We start from the raw sequence: 27239 nt of genomic DNA, 5'->3' as shown, positions 1-27239 counted from the left end.
GTTTAAAGCACTCCATTAAAGCACCCTCATATGGGCCGTATTGTGAATGTATCCGACCGCAATGAAACTGGTGCTTGTTTAAAGCACTTCGATATGGGATGAGTTTGTGCTATGTAACACGACAGAAGGAGAAAACTGTACTTTCCTGAAATCCTTGCAGAAACCAACTAAAAAAGTAGTGAGCAGAAACAAGCCTAAATGCACACAAGTGAAAGGCTACAAGTAGTAGGTCCTTGTTCCTTGGGATGGAGCAACACACAAGAAGGAGGGACATAAAGGGAAGATTAACCATTTGCAAGCAAACCTTTTGAAAGGACACTTAAAGAAACAAGTGAAAAGCAATGGGCAGGCTGTAAGCCCACACAGTATATACAACATGTCTCGAAGAGACAGTGCAAGTTCTGTCTAGGCTCGACCTAAACACTAGATCCATATCAGGTCTCAAAAAATCATAAAAATGTTACTAGACCTGAAGGTCTAGTAACATTAGACCTGAAGGTCTAGTAACTTGAATAATCTATTTGACCTAGCTGTAATGTACTTGACTCATGAACTGGCCTCAAATTGTGTGATCCCAGGCAAATATTTTGTCTTATGGAGCCTCCTTTTTCTTTGTGATTACATAAGAGATTACCTTTAAATGTGCAAGTTCACTATTTTTGCTGTACAGAATTTTTTTTTTATTTACTAGACTAAATGTTTGCTTCATGTATGGCAAGAATCAAGCCCATATGTAGGGTACACATGATCCCTGGCTTGCCTCCTAATTCACTAATAGCATTGTTATCTGGGCAGGAGCAGTAATAATTCTCAGTTCATATTTAAATCTCACTTTTCATAAAAGTATTACTAAAGCATGATGTGGTAGTGTACCGTCATTTACAGATAGCATATTTTTCATTAAAATGGCCACAACACCTTCCTACTAACATGTAGTTTTACTGATAATGCATAAACAATGTTTGGAAATTGGGTTTCAGCCACAATATTTAAAACTTGCACACCACATCGACAAGTAAAATTTTCTAATTTGTTTTGATCCTACAAAAATATTTTTTTGACTACAGAATCCCAAAAATGTGTCTTCATAACTACTAGTGAAATATATTTGAAGTGTTTGAACAGTTCACTTATTAGCTATTTCATGTTGTGTTAGAAAAAACCCTGACATCTTGCGGCCAGACTGGCCGTAGAGGGTATTGGGCATTTTCCCGGGAGGCTGAAAGGGTGGGGCCGGTTTTGCAGTGGTGGGAGACGATTTTGTTACTGGGGGCAGGTTTTGCAGGGGTGCTGTAATATCAACCGCAGTAACAAAGCAGCAGTGCTTCACACTTGCACTCCCCCCCCACCAGGGGGCTGGTCCAACATAATTGCTAGGGCTGCTTTGAGTTTCCAGTCTGGCCCCGCTTACAGCCTTTCATTTCACATGCTTTACACAGTTTAATTGTCACACTGTTCACTTTACAAAATCCTCTAACTTCAGTCACAGGACGAAAAATAGATGTAGGAAGACAAACTGACTTTTGAACTATCTCTCTCTGAAGGCGGAGCAAATGTAACCAGATTTAAAGGCATCTTTATTGCTCTTACACTTTGTGAGCAAGCAGAGCACCTGTTGTCAGCTCACCAGAACTGGTGAGTGGTCCCTAAAAATAGCTTGTTCTGATTTAATCCTGCTCAACATTGCGAGTGGGCGAGTGGATTTTTGGAGCCCTGCATTAAACTGATGCTGTTTTTGGCTCCAGTCCATATTGTCTCAATGTATATCTACACAAGCAGCCTCATAAGGCTACTATAAGTCGTGATCTGCTTGTAGCGTCACAGCGTATGTATGCTTTATCATTTGAAAGATGTACTCTACTTTCATTTGCATTGTTTGTTCCTATTTCTCCTAAGCCATAGTGCCACCAAAAATCTAAATAAGCTGTCCCACCCACACTTCCTAGGCAGATTGTGCTGCAAAGATTAGATTCTTTTTTGAACAGCTTGTTTAGAAAGTGCTGCAAGCCCACGTAATTTCACATGTATTGTGCCTATTTTGCCTAAACTCTTGGTATTCATTTGCCTCATCATCCCCATTGATGATTCAATAGATTCTGCAAATACTCAGTAGCTGAACCTCTTTGTCCCTCTTTCACCATAATGGATGTCTCTCTTCTCATAGCTCTTCTCCGTATCCAAACCCAATTAGGTTCCCCTTAAAAAAAATATCACATTATGCTCTGTCAAGTAAGTGAAAGCTTTCTATTCTTGGGAAACCTTTAAATTTCTGTTAAGTCAGGAGCCAAGACGGCGGCCAAAATGGCCGCATAGACGCCTGGCTCCGCCGCTCGCCCTCACCTCCCACACCATCCTGGCGTCGATCCTGCATCCCGACTGCGGCCAAGCATGGCTGAATATCTGTGGAGCCCGGCGATGTTACTCCGGCACGAAATCTGCCCCTGATGGCCGAGATCCATCGCTCCGAACTTTCCGGCCCTTGCATTGAGTGAGCCGGGACCTCGAGTGGCGCTGCAGCCGGCGCGCGGCTGAACAACATCAGCCCCGAGCGGCCATCTTCGCCCGGTGATCCAGACCGGGACTTTTGAATGGACGCAGCCCGAGACGGCTGATCGGGGATTGGCGCTGGCACCCCGGAGCAACCCAACAAAGAACGCCGTTGCCTGCCATTGACCGTCAGCTCGGCTACACCTACCGACATACGGCTAGGCTTGGCCCTACCCCATGGATTGACGGCGACCGATGGATCTCCCTGCAATGCTGCTCTGAGGGAACACTCGGATTCACCCAGTGAGTGTTTTGCAACGCGGTGGGTGTTTCTGGTCTCGAATGTGCCTGCTACGACTTGCTAGTGTGTTGTGGACGGCGATTGACTTCCTGGCTACCGGTGGGGCTTGTTCCTTTGCCTGTTTTGGGGTCCATTACAAGAGAGGCGTGCTACGTTGACCTGAGCAGAGGCGATGGATCCCACGACGCGAGACGTCCTACTGGCCCTTACAGATTTGCACTCCGCATTGAGGTGTCGCTGGATGCCCGTTGATGACTTGCAGATGGCGGTGATGTGTCCAATGGCAGACGGCCAAACTGTTGATCCGGAGCCCGACCTTTCCTGGTTTGCCGACGCTGAGGACCCACCACACTGTGTGCAATTAGATTGTGGACTCGGTGGGTCCTGCAGCCAAGCTTTTGTGTCTGCTGATTTTTTCACCCCCCAACCGGCTATTACCGCTCCTGCCTTTCATTACCCTGTTTTCGCTACGGCTAGAGTGTTATGGAGTTGCACTATCGCATTGACATTTTTCCCTTTCCTCGCTGCTATATTGGCTCCAAAAGTGACTGTGGATTCATCGAACCTGCCTTCCCACAACGTGCGGCGCATTACTACCTTGGCTCGGACCGGACAAGGCTGAACCTTGACTTTTTAAGTACCTGCTGGATGCTCTTGGTGCCGGATTGTGACATGGCTTATGGTTGTGTCTTGGAGTGACTGGGATGGCTATACATTGCTGTTTGCCTTCCATTACGGTGGGCTCACTTGTTTTTCAGGATGGGTGGGGGGGGCGTGTCTGGGGCCGGAGCTAGGGCCCTCCTCCTGTTTTCCCTTTTTCGGGGCTCTTTGGGGCGACAGGCATGCCTATGGGGGGGGGGTGGGCCGTGGCCTTCCGCTGCATGCAGGGTGGGGGGTGGGGGTGGGGCGTGTTTTTTGTTTCTCTTCGTCTCTATGGCCCGCTTTTTCTTTCTTCTTTTCTTGTTCCTTCCTAATATATCTTTCTTTAATATCTCTTTATAGTTGGAGTCGGGGGTCTGGGTTCCTCGGGAGGATTATTGCTTGTGTCCTTTATGTTGCAAGATCCTGTTAATATTGCTTGCTTCGTGGGCGGGTTACTGTGACTCAGTGGATTGTTTTCGGACTTATATCCTCTTGTTGTTTTCCCAATGGTGCACTCAATTGAAGGCTACTATCCTGTCACGAGAATAGCATGGTGAATGTTGTCGTAATATTGCCTTTAGTCTGATCCTTCAACTTTCTTTTAAACTGGACTCCTCCCACATCCTGTAACACTGCTGACAATTTTGCTCGTTGATCCTGATTTAATGTACCCGGTCTCGCCGGAGAACGCAGTGTAATTATCCTCTGTTGCGCGATAATTTGATGTCTGGATGATATTGTTTAATGGCCTCTTGGCCTCTATTTGATTTGCACGCAATGTAATCCTGAGGTTTCCAAATAAAAATCTTTTTTAAAAAAAAATAAAAAAAATTCTGTTAAGTCTTAATAATCCACAAACACCTAGAGTCTCTTTGGCAAGTTGTCTCTTAATTACTTTCCTCATTTTATTTAAAGGATGAAGATATGGTTTGCCTGCAGGGCCTGCGACTCCTTGCCCCAGTAACAGTCAGACGGTTAATTCGATCTAACCAAATTGCTGTGAGGACCACTTCTGGAATTGCGGATGGTAAGGAAATATCTCATTTGTCCTATAATGACAGTCTCCAAAGCTGCCTTCTCTTACTTCATGCCATATGAGTAGAGAGTATTTGAGTAACAACCGGTTGTGCTTTTTTCACTCACAAATTTGAGGCCAATTTTTCAGAAATCAATATTGTTATTATGTCGCTTGGTTTGCTACGGTAAGTATCTATCTCTTGCCAGATCAGACATGCACTATGCAAAGTTACTGATTTGATTTGTAATGCTCTGCAAAGTTTATGTATGAGTATATTGTCTCCCATACCCTTGGACACTTCTGCCTAGATGCAAGGCCTAGTTACCCTACTTCACAACTATTAGCAATCAAGAGCAAATCAATTTATCTTCCTGTGCTCCTGGATTTATCTTACATCAGAATCTCTTTCGAAGAAACTAACAATAAAAATGCATATTATTATTTCAGTTTCGGATATCTTTACAGTGGTACTTCTGTGGCACATAGCATCAATCTTTGCCTGCATGTGTTGCACAGACCTCAGTGGATTATGACTGTAGCAGACTGCAAATTAATACTATGCAACAGATGAAAAACAGTTGCCATGTGCAGGATCTGCTAACATCAGAAGCCTTGAAAAAGCCATAAAGCCACAGGACAGTAAAAGATTAAACTTGTTGGCTGAATCACTGTCAAGCACCTTGAATTGTGTGATGAAGATCATGAAAGAAAAATGTTTTTTATTGTCTTTTGGTTGTTTATTTTGGTCTAGCAAAAGATGACCCACCTACCATAATGTTATTAGAATGTGACTTTATAGGTTTTATACGCACATAATGTAGTAATCCTACCAATATGTGGTAAAGGACTCAACCTGTTTTTAGGTTATTCTGGGACAAAATGTTAGGAAAATAATAGGAAAGAAACTTAAAAAGAGGAATATAACTAAGCAAGGATTATTTTAGCCCCGAGATTAGAATGACATCCGGTTTCATAGGTGTCTGAGCTGAGTCTCTGGGCAGTGAAAGGCCAAAGTGGGTTAGCTACCAAACTCAGGTGATATGTTTTTTAGATTTTTCTACAAATGCACAGTTTGTTTTCCTAGACCCCCTGTCGCTAAGGACTCCATGCCAACCCGAGACAGAAAACCAGTTACAATGTAACCACCCACAACCCACTGGTCCGTATTCAAGTGAGGATGTGTTTTAGATAACGATCAATCCCATGAGACCATACCGCTTCCCTCCAACCACCCACTCTTTTCCTAACCGAGGGTCCCCTAGTTGCCTCTTAGTCCCCACGACCCCTAGCAATGCTATATGAAAAGGTATCAGGAGGTACCTCTATTGGACCCACCACGTCTCCTGTGTGCTGCCCATTCCTCTGACCCCACTGATCTCCCATCACCAGTTCACTTTCAGTCTGCTTGATTCCACAGGCGGAAGCTCTAAATGATACAACAGTAACCCCAGATCTACAGCTCCTATTTAGGTTCTCAAGATGTTTCTCCTTCTTCCCCCCTGTTGTTTACCAAATCAAGCCCCTCCTGTTATATGGGTTCCCACTTTTACAAGGATCTGAGTTCTTGATGTGAACAATACTTGGTGTTGATTATCTGCTCTGAATTGTCACTGACTTGTATGGTGCTTGGACTGCACTCCACGAGGTCGATTTTTTTTTTTTAATTATATGCAACCTCATGTGTCGTCAGAAAATTACCCTCATGCTTAAATCTGTGCCCGCTGTTAATTTGTGGTGAACCACTATTGTTAAAGTCAATAAAATATGGAGAAATACAATCTCATGAGATATTACAGATACAGTTAGTGAAACCCCAAATCCTCTTTCATTAAGTAGTTGCACATTCAAGAACATTAGAACATGAGGGATACATGTTAAAGAATTATTTTTAAATCAAAACCCTAATCTGGTGCATATGATCTGAATTGTAACAACAATAAAGAGAAATAGTGTCAGCACCACCTTTTACTAAAAGCATGAATGAGAGGAACAACTCCAATATGACTGCAGTTATACATTTATAGCTATTCTACCCTACTCTATTCTGCTACTTCTAGGCGCTAAGCTTCTTCTTGCACATCAGAAAACAGAACACCTTTCAAGTTTCAGAGATGGTGCGTGTGCGCATATCTGTTTGAACAAAGGGATTATGCTCATTAAAATAGAAAAGCCTGCTGTTCTTGATGTAAGAGGTCAGTTGCACTAATGTCAGAGAGCGAAGTGCCTCCCTTCCCTTGGCTTTTTATAGCATTATTTCATTGTTGGTAAAGCTCTTAGCATAAACACTTAACAGAGAATGGCCTAATGCCCTTTCTCTTATTTTCATTCTGCAAGACTGTGTTCTTCTGAATGACCACAATAAACAAGACATGTAAGTACCAACCTTCTAGATACTCTTAGAAATCAATAACAAAATAATTTAAAACCGAGCAAATGGTGCTTAGATTAAATACTGCAAATATATTCAGGTAAGTTTGATTATACGTTGCAGATCATAATAACGCAAACTAAATATGTTTTCTATCACTCACACGTATTCACTGTTGAATAATTGATTGATTGGGAAATGTAATTCAAAAAGCGGAATACCTAGAAAATAAAAAAACATAATTTTGATACTACTGGAAGCTTTGTGGAATTAAGGATTTTTAACTACAGAAGCATATGTCAGTCGTTGTTAGAAAAGGGACATTAAGAACCCTAGAATGCTAAACCACACTGTTGTTTAGGGGTGTATGGAAATTCCATTGTTTTACCAGTTGTTTTCAACTGGGTGAAGTTGTAAATATGTTATGTTCTTTTATGGGATTGTAATCTAGATTAGCACAATGGTGCAATGTGTTTAATGTATCACCAGTAAGTAAGTAAATGTTATTGTATATAGTTAATTAAAACCTTTACAATTTTTTTGCTAAATCATCCAGATTACGTTTAAAAAGTAAAAACGATGCACAGGTAATATATACTATCATATTTACAAAATTGACTTTGAATTAGCTTCTGTGCTGTGATTTGCACCTCGGTCCCTTGGTTATAAACATTTGATTTCATACCCTGTGATGTACCACGGTGTGCAGGTCCTGAAATAACAATATCATGTTTAAATAATAAAACTCAATATTAAAAAATGATGTCAGGGGAAAAGAAAACTGTGAATTCTGCATCATTCTTTTCCCGTGCCCAAAGATTCAAAAAATGCTATTTTTCAGATTTCTGTGGTAAGAAACTGACTTTCTGCAAGAATCTGGTGGCCCTGCATACCTGTAACAATTGGCTATGTATCACCAGCTCATTAGAAAAATCCTCCAGTGTGTTTGAATGTAACGTTTGCACTTTTTACTGGTCCGAGTTAAGTGGGCGATGGGTGTATTTAAAACTGGATTCTTAGTATTTCAGTGTCTTAAATTTCCAGGATCCACCCTGTCTCACAAATTCTTACTTAAGAAGGTGTTTCATGAACCTTTGTCTGTGCTCACTGGAAGATCAATGTTTACTACACCATCACCTAATTGAATCAACGAGTGCTGCTCTTTAGTACAGTTTGCTGATTAATATGAAATAACTTGGCAGACAGTTTCCACTAACATTTTGATTTGTGCTCAAGAATGCTGAGCGCGTATCCTCTGGGAATGCAAAGTAATGCAGCCAACAAGGCATCGCTGTGTGAAATGGATTGCTTTTAGCAGACAGTGTAGCAAGCCAACTTTTCATGTTTGCTTAAAAACGAAGGAATAATTCCAAAGCCAAGGAGTGTGGTGGTATGAATATGATGCCTTCATGTGGTCTCTCCTCCTCGCTCCATCTGACCTATTGCTCAGTCCCTTGCATTCCACACAATACAGGGCACTCTACAATCTGTATCGCAGCAAGGAGGACAGTCTGACAAACACATCACCCTTCCTTGCAAAATAACTATAGAACAAGGTACATAGCTGTTTGCTCTTTCGACACAAGTCAGGCACAAACTAAAGTCACAAGACAACAATGACCCTTTGCAATAGAAACGAAATGGAAGGTACACAGCTTATATACCTCTAGACACAAGAAACATAAAAACAATGGACACCTTGAAACATTTCCCAGGTCTCTCTAAGATTTGCTGAACAAATTCTGTACATAAGAAGGACCTGAATTCTGCACCTTTTTTGAGCATATCTAAACGATACAATTCTGCACCATAGGAGCAATGTGCCCTGCGTTGGGGCTATGTCATTGGCACACAAGTCACCCCACAATATACACACACACACACCAGAATCCCAAAGTATGAACTTCCAAGCTTCAATGGATCCCCTGCACAGGAAGTGTCACAGCAGATAGCATAGCAACAAGAAAAGTGAGACCACTGCACTCCAAAATTTTAATCCATTCACTTGATATCTCACAAAGATGTTTGCACTTGCACTGTTGCACTCCGAACACCTCACTGATGTGGGTAAGGACATGCATAGGTTCATGCCTTCTCTTGCAAATTCACTACTCAGCCACAACTCCAGGCCCCACTGCACGTGAAAACACAAAAAACCATACTTGGGGTCCATCTCCTCATCCTCGCAAGATGCAGCAATCTAAAATATCTAATTGTGAGTACATTTCAACATTGTGAGCTCAATGCAGTTTCACATACAACAAGGGAGAAATGTAGTGCTGGCTAATTTGCTAATCACATAATACACCAATTAACCACTGCAGCAAGCGCCTTAGAAAATGGCTAGGACTACTTTTGCTATCACAGTACCATAATCCACACACTTGTTAGGCACAAACAGTAGGTTCCTGCATGCAGTCAACCCTGTGACACCTGTGGTGTGGTGTACATCCCCATCCTTGTGGTGAGAGTACTCAAAGGTTCGCAGAAATAGAGCCAAAACCAAAAAGACCTTCATGAATTACTACTGTTCCTGAATTCTTCTAACATTTGTTTACATCGGCACCCGCTCACAGGTAACACTGGGCCAGCTCAACGTAAATAATTAATACATGAGCATATTACTATAGTAATCTACAGTTAATCTTCAATCTGTCTCATTCATCCTCATCTGCCCTGAACGTCCAAACAGTAATGACGTTCATTCAAGATTGGATGAACTGCAACCACCTCAAACTTAATCCGGACAAGACCGAGCTGGTCCTGACCGGAGGTGGTTGCAGTCCGTGGTCCCCTTCTTTCTGGCCCCCTTCCCTTGGTGCCCCTCCACTTCCGGTATCCAAAGTAAAAACCCTGGGAATCCTTCTGAATCCCCAGCTCACTGTTCACCCCCAAGTCAGTTCCGTGGTTTCCTCATGTTTCTTTTCCCTTAGAGTAATTAGGAAAGTGTCCCGTTTCTTTTCTCCCTCAGCTTTAAAAATTATTATGTTGGCCATGGTACTGTCCCGTATAGACTACGGCAACATAGTCTATAATGGGGCCCCTGCATACTTGATCCATCGATTACAACTGGTGCAGAACCAGGCGGCCCGCCTGATCCATGGCCTACCCAAATTTCATCGGGTCACTCCATTACTCAAAACACTGCACTGGCTTCCTGTGAGAGAGCGTGCCCTGTTTAAACTCGGTTGCCTCACATATCAGGCCAGATCGGGCACTGCTCCCGAGTTCATCTGTTCCCTTATCAAACCCTATTGTCCTGGCAGAGAACTCCGCTCGGCCAATTTGGCCCTTCTCACCATCCCTCGCTTTAAAAAGCAGAAGGCGGGCGGAGCGAGATTCGCTGTCCTGGCTCCAACTTTTTGGAATTCCCTTCCGGTCACCCTACGTACCTCTCCTTCTTACCTTCTGTTCCGGAAGGATCTTAAAACCTTCCTTTTCACACAAGCCTACCTGACCTAATCGTTTAGTTGCTGCCTCCACTGTTCATCACTAGCGCCATGAAACCGCTGGGTATGCGAGCGCTGTACAAATGCTTTTAAATTCAAATTCAAATTACTCCGTTGTCTGACACTTAGTGGGCTGTTCACAAAGGTAAGTTTACAAATGAGTATACCTACATGTGTAAAATTACTACTTTTGGTCAGTCACCATTTTAGATATTGCATTGCACACTGTGCAGACACTTCAAGCATCCATTTGATATGTGCTAGAATAGGGATGCACCGTGGCAGTCAGCACTTACGGACACTGAGCATAAGACATCCTAGGTAGCCATCTAGGTTTAGTTGAACACACATCTGCATGAACGTCTTACAAACTTCTTGGATTTATAGTTGACTGGTAGTTCAAAATCCCCTGATATCTGTAAGAAGGGCTAAATCTAGGAAAGCTGTTCTTCTCCACCTTTTGTGGCATGATTGCCATGCCTGCTCCCTTGCTGTTGTGTTTTGAAGGGCGACTAAAAGGGGACTCCTTATGCCACTCACTTTGCTGTCTTTTGGTATTTGAAGATGCAAGGTTAAAGGGTGACCCCAGAAAGATGTTACTGTCAGGAGATCCTGCTACAAAATGCCCTTGTCATCACGGTGATAATACCACATAATTGGCTCCACCACCCCAGTGGCCCTATTACCCTAGTGTCCCTATGAACTAAATAATTTGATCACCCCAGTAAACATTTTTCATGACCTCAATTATTTTGATTATTCCACAGGACGATGTCACAGAAGTGATGCTACCTCCCAGTGAGTCTGCTACCTCAGGAGTCCTATCATGCTTGCATTCCTCTCACTCTAATTGACATAGCAACTGAATATGTTAGTACTTCCTCTGTATGCAACTTTTGCATGCCCTGGTCACTGGGTTCTGTCCTGACTGTATTGTACAGTTCATACCATTTATATTTGCTTTTTAACGCATGAGTATGATGGAGTCCGTTATGAATGTGGCATCATGAAAGGAAAAATATATTCTATATCAACACCAATACTGCTTAAAGACATTTTTACATTTTTGATGATTATGTCAGAAAGTTTTGTGGGGGAATTCTCTCTTTCATAACATACCTTTGTCAGAAGGGGTGGTAAGATAGCAAACATACTTAGAACTGCAGCGCTAAACTGTACTCTTCTATCCATGTAATCATTTAGGTTTCAACCAGGCCAATATTGTGATCCTCCACAAATCCCTGGCTGAGGACTTTGAAAAATTCTGCCATGCGAACAGCGGCCCATTGCCTTTGTTGTACCGAAGTGCGCCTGGGGAATGGAGCAGCCCTCCACTGACTAGTGAGTCTGACATACGGTAAGCATTCTAGTTCCATCACTTTTCAATCGAGTACATTTCGCTACCTCGGGAGACTCGAGTCTACAAAGGCATTCTTGCCCGGGACCCCTATGGTAAATGACAATAAAGACCACAGACATCACCCAGTGACAACTGACTGTCCAAGGACCCAGCCAAAATGTGTCTTCTTGGTAGACTGGCCATGTGGGTATAATTCCAGACTTCAGATGATGCATTCTAGTATATTTATAGTAGGAGTTAAGCAATATCTTATACACAGTAAAAGAGCTGGAGCTTAGAGCCTTTACTGTAGAGGAGTTGAGAAATGTTTGTAAGTTCAGAAACCCTACATATGCTGTTCCATGCGAATTGGATCAGGTTTATTCTTAGAGGGGGGCCTTGTATCCTCTAACCAGGTGGAGGAGGACTGTGTACCCTTCCCTGGTTTGCTGCTAGTCTAAAAAAAGGAAGGTGCAATTAACTCAAAAGAACCCTCTTTTAATCTGACACTACTGGTACAGAACAATGGTAGCTTATTGCTGAGGAACGTAACCCACCTCTTCTCAATGACACTTTAATTTAGTCTGATCTGCACTGGTGAGAGTCACTGGGGAAATGCAGGACATGAAAGAAGTTACAGGGCTCTGGCAAGGCTGAAGTGACCAAAATAATAGACGTAGCCACCATAAGCCAGTCAATGCCCTGATGTGCTTCAGACATAACAGAATACTGGTTGCTATTCCAAGGTGCCAGGAAATCTCCAAGACCCCAATCATACTCATGCATAGGTACATGAATCCACACAAATGTCCATTAACACTTATAAACCTCCTGTTGATCAGCTGGACTCACTCAAATTAATCCACTAATGCGACCAATATCTCCAGTAGGAAAAAATTGAAACGAAAGTTATTAGAAAGAAACTGTTTCCTATATGTGCACAACAGAATTGATTAAGTTCTGGCTTTTTAATGTTTTACCAGAAGAGTACATAAAGTATGGCTCTGTGAGGGACTCTTTTCTCGATATTTAACCTGACAAACAGGCTTCCAGATGGCAGTACAATTTGTGTCAACCAAATGGGATTTTCAAAATGGGATCTTTTGATGGCTGTTCAGTGTCTTTTGCACATACACAGGAAAGTTTGGCCAATATGAAGGTCTAGAAGGTCTGAACTAAAATGTTTACTTATGGAAGCGATGATGTATGACACTTTAGGATATTTGCTGGATCACTGTTTCGTTTTTATTATTTTAATGTCCAGGTTTTGACAACCCATTTCTTATCCGGACCTGTTGGTAACAATATATATATAGAGAGTGGGCATTGCGCCCACCTTTTTAAACCAGTGCCTGTCCCCGAACAGCCTTTTTTTTGCCTCTGGCTTGAGACTATCAATTATCTCTTGGTCCAGCCTAGTGAAGTTTTTATCTGACACAGAGACGTGTATAAGCTTTGCGATCTGGGCAGCCAAATTAGGCTTGATAGAAAGCAGAAATTCCACACAGAAGTACATAAATACGATTGTGGGCCAGTGACTGTATCTCCTGACCTACTGTCAATAGGCCAGCAGCAGGTTTTATGTTCTTTGTTATTATCTCAGGGTGACTGATAGAACTGGTCCTGACAAATACCTGAGAACCCATAGCTGGGTCATGGACAAGGCAGAAATATGTTGACCATCTAAGGGGAATATTGTTCCAAATCCCATTTCACGTTTCTTTTAATTCCTATCCACTGGAGGCACCAGATTAAAATGTATATTTAGCCTACCAATAGTTTTAGACTCATTACACTTTATATATCTAACACTCTGCCTCTCACTCACACCTCTAGCTCATCTTTATTTCTTAAAACACTTAGGCTTCTCTCTGTTGTGGCTCACACCAAGTACCTTGTGGTCTTGGTGTGAGGAGAGAACCCAGTGATGAAGCATGCCAGCCTTGGGTGGGTGAGGGTTCTCGTCTTTTAAAAATAGCATTTGTTCCACATATGAGTACATACTCTAATTGACTAGCTGTACTCCTATGTGTGTTGATTTCATCCAATGCCCATGTGATCCCGGTTACCTCTCTTTGAGGAGATCCATGAGCTTGGACAAATTGGATTGGTTGTTTTTGTCAAGTGTTGAACCTGAGATTACAACCCAAGTGCCAATCTCAGTATATAAGCCACTAGTCAAATACTTGGATTTTGGATGAAATGCTATGGAATGCCATTTTGACAGTATTCCTCTTGCCAGAACTCTTATTCCAGCCAGTGTTCAGCGAAGTGGGACTGTTCGAAACAGTGTCCATGTCTAGTGTGTGTATACCCGTGGCGTAAATCACTGGCAGTCGGAGGAGCAATGGCAAGGAGAGTAGGGGTCTGCAGCCAGACACTCCTGTCTCTAGAGGGGTGAAGGAACCTTTCCAGCTCACCTTCTCACAGAGTCTGGTCGGAGAGACTTTGCTCCCTTGCACAGGGCGCTAAGCAACAGAAAGGCCAAGCCCAGAACCACCTCCATGGAGGGATACTAATAGTCTCTGTTTACATCAGTGCTGGTAATGAGACGGAATGCTGCCCCTGGATGCAGTTCTGACAGTAATTATCTGACTTTAACAGCGATCATGGCTCGGGTACACTACATTGAAGAGTGTCCTACATGGTTCAGTTTATCTAGAGCTGCAGCACGTGGTAAAGCAGACATCTCACACCCGGAGTCTGGTCTGCAAATGAAACTGCTCAGTAGGTCATCTGAGACACAAGGGCACGAAATGGGGTCAATAAGGTTTTTCTTTTTGTCAGTTTGATTATATTTGGAAATGTATGTAGTTAGGTTGTAGGGCGCCTTTGTTTGGTGTTCTCAGTAGTGGCTGCTACTGGGCAGTAGTGGTGAGGCGAGGGGATTAAGAAAAAAAAGAAAATGTAATTTACCTGCCGGCTGCTGCTCCTCATCTGTCCTCTTCGATCGATGCAGGAAGTAGACTCCCTATAGCCAATCATTTTTGTCACATCTATTTTATTAGCATTTTTATAGTATTCGAAAGGCAGTGCAATATTCAGATATTTTAACAGGACAATCCAGGCGCACCAGTGCATTGTTAACATTTCACAGATCGGCTTGTTGTACAGTCCTGAGGCCATGTTTACACTAACACATTCGGGCAGCGCGTGTGTTATGGCTCGGTACATACACGCAGGGTTGTGCCCTGGAGTCCTCTGGAGTGTTGCACGGCTTCCTGCAAGCCCAATACTGCACAATAACATAATCACAGAATCATGAGGTGAATCCCACTACTGCATACTTACACATAGAGATGACAGTAATCTAACTGTTAATGCAAACATTCAAACTTTCAAACTATTGCGGCACAACCACATCATGTTATTCATCCCCTTCCGCCCCCGCCCTGCCACCCCCCACACCCCGACGTCCCACCCCATGGGTGTCATTGTGTGCGAGCATGTACGTATCTCAGTCTTGTGCGTCCAGACGCGGACAGGCCCAGTGCAGCAACACGCCCTGACAGTAGAGGAGCCCGCGGCATGCGTGACCATCCGGGGCAGCTGATTAGGCCGCTCTAGTATCCTGCGTGTCCGCCTCCTCCGGCGGCCGCAAGGCGCTAGGCATGCGCTGCACCTTTCCGCCATGGGTTCTGTCCGAAGCCCGATTGTCTCCTCCCGTCTTATGGCTATCCATTCCGCCCGCGCCCATGCCTTAAGGGATGAAAGGAAGGGGTCCAAGACCAAGAAACAGATGAATCACATTGAATTGCAATTATTATACAAAAAACTCAGAAAAGCAAAGCTATTGGATGCAAATGAATTTAATTCAGATTTGCATACACATCATTTTCAATGATAGTAACTCAAATACATTTTGTAATAGACATCACAAGTATTAAATGTACGTGCCCACATGCACAACGGGAAGGGAAATGGTGAGGGAAGTGTCAAGGGAAGGGTAGGGGTAGTCTGTGTCATTCAGTGACAAGTCATCATTCATTAATTCACAAGACTGTATACAAATGGTCCTTATTGTTAAAAGGCCACATACAAGGCTCCAATGAGTCCTAAAATATTCTTTATAGACAAAGGCCTGACTCCGTTAAGGCAGTTTAATGTCTGGTTAGGGATCGGAGTAGATCAGGGGTAACGTGGTCAACGTTTCGACCCAAAATAACAGTAGGATAGTGTTCCTTACAAAGCGGGTCTTCGTCAGGACGGAACAGGTTGTGGGTGGGCGCCTCCTAGGGAGTAATTAAGGAATCAAATTAGAACAAACCCAACCTGTCAATTAATTACAAGAGGGTTTATGCATGAAGAACATTTCATCAGATTAAAAACGTGTTGTCGAGTCGTGCCTGAAGCACGGACTTGTACGTTAAAGATTCAACAGAGAACTCAAAATTAGGCTCACCTATCTCTAGGGGTGAGAGAGGCCAGGTCAACGAAGAGCTTCTCCAACAGTCCCGTAATTAAATCATAGGCATGGTGCAAAGATCACCAGTGGTCACCTTGATTAAAGAGACAGGAGTGTTAAAGTTCATGGAATTTTTCTTGTTAAGTACACATTGTCAACAGAAATTATAGTCTGGGGTGGTGAACTCACCATTAGTGCTTGTATTAGAAAACAATGGAGAGTGGGTTGTTCTCATATAGGACACACATTGTACTTTGATTATTGTTACCATCAGGTTCTTGATACTAGCAAAAAGTTGCCTGCATATAAATGACACCCCTTGTTGTAAATATGAATGACAAGAAGCGGAAACATATTCAAATTGGACAGATGTTATTATATATATGATGGTATGAAGTTGACAAAAGTCCAAACCCGCTTACCAGTCAAACTTTTGTTACCTCACAGGCAAGTGAGAGTACGCTTGATCAGTATGGGTAGGTTTCAAGCTTCAACCTAAAAAATACATATTATATATGTATAAATGGGTGACGAATATCCTAGAGGTTTATTAAACTCAAGAAAGGATGTTCAACCTCAGAAAACATCTTACCAGCGAACAATTTTCTTAGCACTAAAAGAGTTTGAATTCTACCTCGGTAGGCGTTGTAGAGGATTTCTTTCGAACAATCAGCCTACAATAAATGTATGAAAAACATTGATCAGTAACCATGTGGCATTTACTTCGAGATAAGGGCGGGAGATAAGGCCGACTCTATCAGGTGCGTACCTTAATGAAGAAAACGTTCTTGTTCTTGCTTGGTAAGTCCGGCTACCTCCTGTGAAAACAGTCAGGCACCCGAAGATTAGAAACAAGGCACCAGACACGCGCCACGTAACGTGAAGACCGACACGCGGTCGGGGAAATAAGGTCTAAGTTTACCTTAGGTGCAGACAAGCGTTACAGAATCAATCCACGGCGTTCATGATGTCGGGAGTGTAGCCGCCGACCAACACAAACCCAGTGACTTCCTGGTTTGTCGATAGAGGTGGGCGGGGCTAGGTGATCGGGGCAACGAACTGGAAGAAAGACTGGTTGTTTCTTCAGACGTCGATATTCCAAATTGTATTATTGGCTCCTGACTGAGTTGCAATGACAGGGGCATTATTTTAAAGTCCAAAGCATTTTGTGGTCTATTAATTGTAGCATTTTCGTAGACAAACGGGAGGGCATTGTTCATAAGTGGTTAATCTTATCGCGCTCGTAAACGAAGCCGACAGTGACATTATTCTGAGCACTGGAGGGTATGTTTAGAGAATGGACAGCAGTCTAATGATTTTAACAAAAATAGATGTTGATTCTAAAGCTAAATACATACATTGTGGAGGACGACCATTACATTGTATTTCTAACATGATTTACCTGAGGTTTGAAATTTAAAAAAAATAACAAATAACATACCTATTCATGGGCGCAGAGTGCACTTATCTCGTAGGATAGTGTAAACTCTATCATGTAGATTTCCATATCATTGAGACACTGAAGCTCATTGTGTATTTCGGAAACATAAGAGTGCACTTATCTCATAGGATAGTGAAGACTCCATTATGGTTGTAAAATAAGAGACAGTATCATGTCAAATCTGATATGCACAAGGTTCATCATTTTATATTAAAAAAAAAACAAAGATCACAGATTGGCTAATTGCACAAAGCTGTTTTCAGATTCATTCAAGCTATCAACTATGGAATTAAATATATGAATCCACTTTAACTCTCTAATGTTCAGAATCCATTATGGTTGTAAAATAAGAGACAGTATCATGTCAAATCTGATATGCACAAGGTTCATCATTTTATATAAAAAAAAACAAAGATCACAGATTGGCTAATTGCACAAAGCTGTTTTCAGATTCATTCAAGCCATCAACTATGGAATTAAATATATGAATCCACTTTAACTCTCTAATGTTCAGAATGCTGGGTAGATCCCCACCCCTCGCACCAAGTGTCACATGTTCCAAGACAACCCATTTCAAGGATTCAGGCAAATGATTATGTCTGTCACAGTGTTCAACAAGGGGTGCCCCAGAAACCTTGCATCTAATGCGGCTGCAATGAGATAGGAAGCGAGCTTTGACACGCTGTTGGGTCTGACCTACATAAATGAGGTCGCATGGACAGATTATACCATAGATAACATTTTTGGTATTACACTTAGTGTGGCTTTTATATGTGTGTCTATGGTTTTTGAACACAAAGTCTTTGCATTGTATGGTTGACGGACAAGCTTTACAGTTACCACATTTAAAATGTCCTGTTATTGGTGGTTGATTCCAGCATGAGGCCAAAGTAGGTTCTGGTGAGCATTCAAGGAAAGAGGAAACGACGTAATCTTTCACATTTCTCGCCTTTTTAAAGGCATGCATAGGTGCACTTGTGATTTCTAAATCGTTTGCAATAAGATCCCAATGTTTATTTATTGCTTTTTTGATCAAATGGCTCTTAGTTGAAAAAGTGGATACGCAGATCATGCGTTCGTCCGATTGACGTTGTCGTGTGGAAGGTTCCAAGAGTGTTTCGCGGTGGCAGAACCACGCCCTCTTCCTCGAGCGTTTGATCAGACGTTTGGGGTAACCTCTCTCCATTAGGCGTCTCATCATGATGTCCGATTGTAACATGTAGTCGTCTTTTTTGCTACAATTCCTTCGAACACGAAGGAACTGGCCAAATGGCAAGTTGTCACGAAGGCTTCGTGGGTGGTGGCTCGAGTACTGTAACAATGAGTTGCGTTCCGCCGATTTTTGGAAAAGATTGGTGTACAGCGTACCCTCCTCTGCTATTATGGAGATGTCAAGAAAATCAATCTTGTTGTTACTGCTTTGTATAGTAAATTGAATGTCGGGTGAACGTTGATTCAACCAATTGTGGAAGTCCTGTAGTTCATTCTCATTGCCCTTCCAGATTGCCAAAACGTCATCTATATAACGGACCCAGAGTTGTATTCGGTGTCGGAAAGGGTTCTGATCACAGGTGACAAAAGTCTTTTCAAAGAAAGCCATGAAGAGTATTGCCAGGTCTGGGGCAAAGGCTGCCCCCATTGCCACACCCTTCGTTTGTAGATAGAAAACATTTTGGAACATGAAAAAGTTCCTCATCATGGCGATCTTCAGCAAGAGGATTATGAATGAGGTGGGCACCTGTACCGGAGCTTCTCGACTATCTAAAGCTAAAGCAGCCACCATCAAGGCCTCCTCCTGAGGGATGCTAGTATAGAGCGACACAATGTCGCAAGTCACTAATAGTTCCTCCTCGGGATTGAAGGGTTTACCATCTATCAAAGTGATGGTGTGTATCGTATCTCTCAGGTATGTGGGAGTTGCTTTCGCTAAAGGTTTTAAGAAAAAGTCCACATATCTGCAAAGAGGCTCTAGAATGGATCCGCACCCAGAGACTATGGGTCGTCCTGGGGGATTGCGTAGGTCTTTGCGGACCTTGGGTAAGGTGTATATGGTAGGTATGCGGGGATGGCTTTGATTGAGGTACTGGTATTCGTGATCCGTGAGGAAACCTTGTTGGACCCCATCCTGAGTCACCCTCTGGATTTCAGCAGACAGATCTTTCGTGGGGTCTGATGGTAGTCTTTTGTAACTAACCCCATCATTCAGTTGACGCCAGATTTCTTCCTTGTATTTTGCTGTATCTTGGATTATGATCGCTCCACCTTTATCGGCTGGCTTCACTACCACATTGTGGTTTGATTTGAGAGTATCAAGGGCAGTTCTCTCAGTCTTTTGGATGTTGTATTTGACATAGGTCTTCTCACTCAAAATTTTATTGACCTCTTCAGAGATGATATTTTCGTATGCCAAAATTCGGTGGCTCATCGCATTGGATGGAGGTACAAATCTTGAAGGGGCCCTGAAACCAGTTACAGATGTGCTTTTAGGAGGTGGTTTGTTCTTAAAGAAGAATCGTAATCTTATCTTGCGGAAGAATTTGGAAAGTTCCATAAGTGTATTAAAGCGATTTGGAAGAGTAGTTGGCACAAATGATAGGCCTTTGCTCAGGACCCTTATTTCATCCGCATGAAGTTCGTGTGATGACAAGTTAATGATAGGTGTATCTGTAGATTTTACCACCTGTAGTTCTTGCGTCTTGTCGAGCATTCCCCGTGTTCTTCCGGTTGGAAACGAACCTGTTTCGTCCCACGGCCTCTCCCACCTTCGTTGTCCCACTGCATGGGGCCTTGCTGTCCGCGCCCAGTCCCTCGGTTCCAATTGTTGCCTCGTCCACGGGGCGGTCTCAATGATCCCTGTTCTAAAAAAGAGTTGGATTGGTATTGTGGGCGATATGTGTCTTGATAACCGTAAGAGTTGCTGGTGCCTGCTTGTTCAGACTCTTCTCCTGAACTGTACGACGAATCAGAGAATGTGGTATATCGTCCTCTCAATCTGCCTCCTCTGTAGCCTCGGTTGGTAAATCTTCCCTGTGGGTCCTGTCGAAAGTAATCGTCAGACAGATAGGGATATGTCTTCTTTTTGTCGTAAAACTTGAGGTCCCTAGCCAATTTATCAAGCTTCTTCTTGATGGTCGTGGTTTCAAAGTCTTGGAGGGTTGCAACAAGCTTAGATAATGCCTCTTTTGAGTTAGTGAGGGTGTTGTCACCTGTGATACTCGCCTTTAATTCAGCTATTTGTTTATTTAGGATCACAACTTGTTCTGCGGCTGTCTCAATTCCCAACACCATCCAGTGTCGGGAACAATTATTTGCAACAAAGCTGAATCCCTCTCGAAATTTGGGAATATCCACAAAGATGGCTGGTTCGACTCTGACTTGTAGCCCTGATGGTATTATATTGTTTTGAAGACACTGTGCAAGAAAATGACCATGTAATTTAGTGCGAATGAGTTTTTTCTCTAACCTCTCTAGTTGAGAAATCTTATCATTAAGGGTAATGTCAACTATAGGTGTACCAACTGACAGAAAATTGTTGGCTGGGTCATGGAAGAGTTGATCTATATAATCTTCAGTATAAGTCAAGATCTCCTTGTCTACCATGATTATCAAACATAGACGATTTTACAGAAAATCTACAGATGCGACAACACGTGTAAACCTCCAATGCCTTAAGGGAGGCTACCCACGCTTGCACAGCAGGCGGCTCCTATAGCCAATCATGAACCTGCTGTCATCAGAATGACAGCAGTGTCATGATTAGTCTGAGTGGCCTGGATCAGCACTCAGACAGGCAGTGGGAGCCTGTGCATGTTCTCCACCCAGTTGGGCAATACATCTGGGTGGAGAACATCCTAAGTGTGCATTTCTGTTTGGCCGGCTCAAGACAGTGGGCCAAAAAGTCATGCACATTAAGAAAGTGCTCACCACTCCTCCCCCTGATCTGTGGGCAGAGCCTGAACTGAAAAATAAAATGATAATAATATGGTGTAATAATCATTTTATTTTTCTTGTGGGGCGAAGCTCCTCCGCCTTAGAAATAACACGTGTTGGCAACATAGAAAACATAGAAAAAAATAGCACGTATTAGCAACATCAATACGATTATAAAAATATATCAACAAAATATGTATTTGCTTTCAGACTATGATTTTGGGACAAGTAATACTCAGTGATGGCTAATATGTGTATTTTTGGCAACTATTCAATTGCTAAAACTGGATGAGAGGTGCAGTTATTTAATCCCGAAGTTGCCACTTCCCCAAGAAAGTCCTGCACTGACTCATTTAATGTGTGGTAGCTTTAAAGTAAGCAGGGCGGCTCCTCCCTGAGGAGCGTTGACCCACTTATAAATCCCCACAAAGATGAAAAATAAAATGGTAATTAATGGTAATTACCATTTATTTTTTTTCCTCCGTCCTGAGCGTCAGGATGGAGGCGGGCCGTTGCTGAGTGACATCAGCATATCACTCAGCAGGGAGGAGGGTGGGCTGGCTGTGCACTGTGTAAAGTGCTCATGTGGTTTTGGCTGGCTGTCTAGCGATGGCCAGCCACACATGCGCACTTTAAACCTCTCGACCCAGCTGTCTTAAGATAGTTGGGTTGAGAGAATGTGCATACTTCCAAGTCGCTGTGGAGTGCCGAGTGAGGCCGCTCCCACCAATCCTGGTGCTGCTCACATGCTGCATGTGAGCAGCGCCAGGATTGGTCAAGGGAGTTCCAGCATCCGGTTGCAGTGACGGAGAGGTCCGGAGCGAGTACGTTGTGTCGAGTGAGGTAAGTTTAAAAAATATATATATATTTCCCCCGCGTGCATGTGTGCCCCCGCCTCCCCATCCCGGTAGATGCCAGCCGCCACTGAAGTAAAGCGCTGTAAATGTCTTATTGAAAATGTCAGTCCTGCTGAAAGGTGTTGGCACTGCCCCATTAAAAGAATATCAGTTGTGCACTTTTCATAGGACGTCTTTGTACTGCCCCATTAAAGGTTTCCTAATTTTGCATTACCTTGGCGAGAAGTACTCAAACTGCTATTTTTTCCATTACTCGCAGAGCTGCTCTGGCGGAAGTGCTGGTACTGTCCATTATTAGTAGGGTGGGCAGATGAGAAGTGCTGGCTCTGTTCAAGTAAAACTAGAATTCCATTGCTGATGGCTGCAGATATGGGCCCTCTAAAAGTACTGCGGGCCTGTCGAGAAGTGCTGGCATTGCCCTCTGTAGGTAAAGCAGCCTAACGAGAAATGTTAGTATTGTTTAAGTACATTTACAACGGCCCAGCTGAAAAATGCTTATACTCTTCAACGTAATCTATTGCATGTGTCCAGGGAAACTACTGGTTCTGAAAGGTACTCATAAAGTAGATCTGTTAAAAATACTGCTACTCTCTGTTGCTAGTGTGATTGTTTGATGAAACGCTATGGTTTTGATCCTGTAAAGCAGTAGCTCTCAACCTTTTGACTTCTGGGAAACCCCAATTAATCATTACTGGAACCTCGGAACCAGTGAATCATTATTGGAACCCGGGACCCCCACTGAGTCATAACTGCCAGCCGAGGCCCCAACCTAAGCATTGTCAATGATTTGAACTGCAAAACAATACACAAAAAATACAGGAAAAAATAATCAAACAAATACACAAATAATGACACGTTTCATTTAATTTCCAAACACATATAAATAAAATAAATAAAAAATGAATATGAAGATTTGAGCTTTTCTAAATTAAATTGAGGCCACTCATCGCCCGTACTATATTCTGCTTGATGCACTGGCACTGCCCCTCAAATCAATCTGAGGATACAAATTTATTTGTACCTTTTTAAAAATTTCAGAGTTACATTTAGCACTTTATTAATCTGTTAATATTATTTAATTTTCTTAGTCGCAGACCCTCTGAGGAGGCTTTGTGGACGCCAAGGGGGTCCCCGTACCACAGGTTCGTGAACTACTGCTGTAATGTAAAGCTGCTTTTATTAAACTGGTGGCCTTGTTAATTATTAATATAGCAGGCCCGCTAAGAAGTGTTGATAGTGTAAAATTCAAATATGGCTGCCATGTTTGTAGTGCCTGGGCCGCTGAAGCACAGATCGCCTGGCAGCTAAACAGTCTGTCATCGTGATTAATTGTCCCTTTCCCCTTCCCCTCTTCTTCCCTCTTGCCCCATCATCGGGACAAAATGGATACAATTCACTCTGGGGACTCACCTGAAGGGGGTTCACCGGTGCATCAAGACCAAGTCAAAGAGATAAGGTCAGTGTCTTTAAACTAGTGGGCTGCCAGTACATCATTTACTGAATATAAGTTTAGGGGTTGACATAAAGCAGATCTGGAGTATCTGTGGTGGGAAGTTAGACTAATAGAGTCTGCCCCCAATTCACCAAGAAATCAAGCCTTTTTACTGTCATCCCAAGACTCTAGAAATTAAATTTTCAGTCACAGGTGAGCATGTGTCTGTTGATTCATGCATTACAGCAGTCTGTGGGCTTCTGTAAATGATTGCACTAATGGCAATGTTGTACAATGCAAATGCTCATAAAACTTAGCATACAAGTTCCTTGAGATCATTTAGATGTGACATCATCCTTGTTTTTATATCAAAAGAACTCTTAAGAACCAAACAAAAAATTACAGTGGACTTGAAGGTTGCCTATTGCTTACCGTTGGTTTGCTTTATTGTTTCTTTCATTTAAGAAAAAAAAATCATTGGCTTGCTTTCCTCTTCCTATGTTTGTCCCTCTCCTGGAGCATAGCTTCTTTGCCATCTTATATTTGTCTATTATGTATCCTTCTACAGTTCATTTAGGGAACCACTTCTGCCTTTTTCTTTCAGAACTCCATGAGTGCATGTGTTTTCTCTGTCACTCGCCCGTATACTGCTTCCCCACCCCAAAAAACTGTCCCCTGTTATTTCATCCCTTGCCCCTAGCAGGCATTTGAATACAATGACATATTTTCTTGGGGGATGGGGATGGTGCTGGCAGCTGTTATGTGGTTATAGGTCCCTCAGCTTTCCAGAAAAGCACTTTTGTGTGCCTTCATACCTTGCTCGCCCCCCACCTGCTCTTCCTTTGATCCCCTACCCCTCACGGTCCTTTCAATGCAATAATTGTTTTATTAACATTTTTGGCTGGGCCCAGCAGCTGTCATTTGCTGCTGGGACACTATGGGGCCTATTAGGATGGCGGGCTGACTCACGTCCGCCTGCCACCCTAGCGGTGCTGGGACCGGATGCAAGTGGTGCGGCGGTCCCGCACTGGCAGTTAGGATGCCACCGCCACTGTGGCATCCCCTATCCACATCATTGTGGTGGAAGATACACACAGCACCGCCCGCCACAATGCTGTGGCTGCACATTGTGCATTTGCATGCACAACGTTGCAGGCACCGCACGGTGCCTGCCACATTGTGCATGGAAATGTTGGGGGGGTACCATAGGTATCCCCATGTGCCCCTCCCCCACACCCCCAACATCCTGGGGCCCCGCAACAGGCCCCCAACTGCGAAAACTGCATGCCTTTACCGCCAGGGAAAGGCTGCTTCTCGCATGCATCGTAATATGAATGGCAGTGTCTAGCAGACACTGCCACCATAGAAGGACTGGCGGAAAAGCGGCGGAAGGTCTTCCCGTCCGCCGCGCTACCCCCGCCATCATAATATGGCAAGGGGGGGGGGGGGAATGGGAGGTGGGCGGGAGATAATGTCGGGCAAATTGCCACTGGGGCGATCTGCCCGACATCGTAATAGACCCCTAAGTTTCCAAAAAATCACCATCTGCCAGCGTGCATCTGTAAATAAAATAAAGAAAAAATAGCACCTGTTTTATTCTTCTGGTGTATATGGCCCATCCAAACCTTCTGCCCCTGTTTCCAACACACACATGGGCAGAAGATTGAGCCATATGTAACATGTAAAAAAAGAAAGTAAAAAAAAACCTGGCCTCCTGGCATCCACTCCCATCACCATCTAGATGCTCCCACTTCTTAAATTAAGAATAAATACCTGTTCTTCTGCTACACTCCATCCCACTCTTTTAAAAACTCTCTAGTTCCTAAATCCCAAAATAAGAAAATGCATTGCTTTCTGCCACCCACCTCTGCCCCTACTGAAAGATGATTACCTGGCCTCCTGACACCCAACCCCACCACACTCTGTACCACCCCACCCCCACCCATCCATAAGCTGTGGGCTCTGCTTTCCCGTTGAGAGTGGAGAGCCGGTACTGCTCTCTAAGAGCTGCTTGTCAGCACAACTCAATTCCTCCTCTAACCACTGGTCTGCAGAAACCAGTGGCGACAAGGGAGAAGGAACGCACGCACGGAGCTTCCCTCGCTCTCCCGTCTCCCTCCGGTTTGTGCCGACCTGGAAGAGGCGGGAGAAGGTAGGTGACATCTCACTCAGATCTCTATTCCACTGCCTCACCGTAGTCTCCATATGGTAAGGAAGCACTCCCTCTTGTGACGTCACAATAGTGATTAACACTTTGGTTAACCACTGTTGTGGCATCACTGTAAGAAGCCATATACAACAATCAGCAATACATGCAGTTAGTTAATAAATGAATGATTGAATGAATGTAAGTTTTTAGAGCACAACATTGACTCCCATGAGTTTCCTGGTGCTATTGCTAAATGCAGAGAAATTCAGTCGCCAGTTCCAGATTCAACCAGAGCAAATATTCTTGTTTTAAGAAGTTTTTTTTTAATGAAACCTCATTGCTAGTGCGGCACAATTGGAAAGGTAGGGTGTTCCACTCCCTGGCTGCCAGAACCGCGCAGGACCATGCCTCTTTTCTGGTGCGATTAAATCTGTGGATGTATACCAGGAGGGCATCAGAAGATCTTTGGGCCAGATGTATCAAAGGGTTTTACCCATTCTGTGTCTAGGGGAAAATGTGTTCATACATATGGCCCTAAGTGTTCTATAGGTCCTGTAGTGCAAAATCTGAGTAGAAAGATGTTTAGGCCCAATCCAGAAGAATGCGTGGAGGACTGCCAGATGAGTTTTAAACAGAATCCGTTTTGTAGGTCTCGCCTGGCGTTGCAGCACCCCATGCGCTGCTCGATCTGCAAGGGCTTCTTGGAATCATTAGCTCTCGCCTGGTGTTGCAGCGCGCATGTGCTGCTCGCAACGGGAGGGCTTCATGTAATCAATACAGTTTCCCTTCCCATCTTTTTCATTTGCTGGCGTCATCCTCCATGCTAAATGCTGGCTGACAATTGAAAAGGAGTCTTTTAAGTCCCTCTTTGTTACCGCCTTGTCCACTTTTGGCCCCGCCCACCGGGACTGGATATTTTACTGGCCGCGTTACACATTCTGCATTGTATCGTCGGTGAGCATTATTTTCTTTCAGCTGCTCAGCAGCCCCATCTGTGGCTGGCTATGGTGCGTCTGGCTTGCTGTAAGTATGCGGCGCCACACTTTGTTTCAGCGCGGCACTATCTTTCAAGTAACAAAAACATGTTCTATTTAAAAACGCCTGGCTCCGGACCTAAGATAGAGAAAATACTTTTTGGGCACTTTACTTTGCACACTTGGTCCGCATGGGCGGCTCAACCACCTCCATTTTTTAATCACCCAGAACTTTAACTCTTCTCCCTTTGTGGTGCCCTCCCTCTCACAACAAAAGCTACACTCCTCTCACCCCGCTTCCGGGTTAAGGAGACTGAACCTTCGTCATGGGCTGCCCGGGCTCAGGCTCTGCTGTATCACCTCTAGAGCTGCAGGGGCACAGTGATCAGCCACTCAGCCGACCTCAGTACTGCGCGGCCACCGCCTCTCCACCCCTGCAAAAGCTGA

At 43.6% G+C, this 27239-nt stretch overlaps 1 protein-coding gene across 6 annotated transcripts in view; it reads left to right on the top strand.

Moving 5' to 3' along the window:
• Positions 1-27239, top strand: part of DGLUCY (D-glutamate cyclase) — a 279618-nt gene that overhangs the window by 51334 nt on the left and 201045 nt on the right. For all 6 annotated transcript variants that reach the window (XM_086937659.1, XM_086937657.1, XM_086937656.1 and 3 more), the window contains exons 2-3: positions 4346-4457; positions 11469-11622. In XM_086937659.1, the coding sequence (XP_086793785.1) occupies positions 4355-4457; positions 11469-11622 (257 nt within the window). In that variant the 5' untranslated portion in view covers positions 4346-4354. The remainder of the gene's footprint in view (positions 1-4345; positions 4458-11468; positions 11623-27239) is intronic.

Source organism: Lissotriton vulgaris, chromosome 9 (genome assembly GCF_964263255.1).
Source record: "Lissotriton vulgaris chromosome 9, aLisVul1.2, whole genome shotgun sequence".
Lineage (NCBI taxonomy): Eukaryota > Metazoa > Chordata > Amphibia > Caudata > Salamandridae > Lissotriton > Lissotriton vulgaris.
The sequence above is the reverse complement of the archived record's forward strand: the minus strand, read 5'-3'. Positions and strand labels throughout refer to the sequence as shown.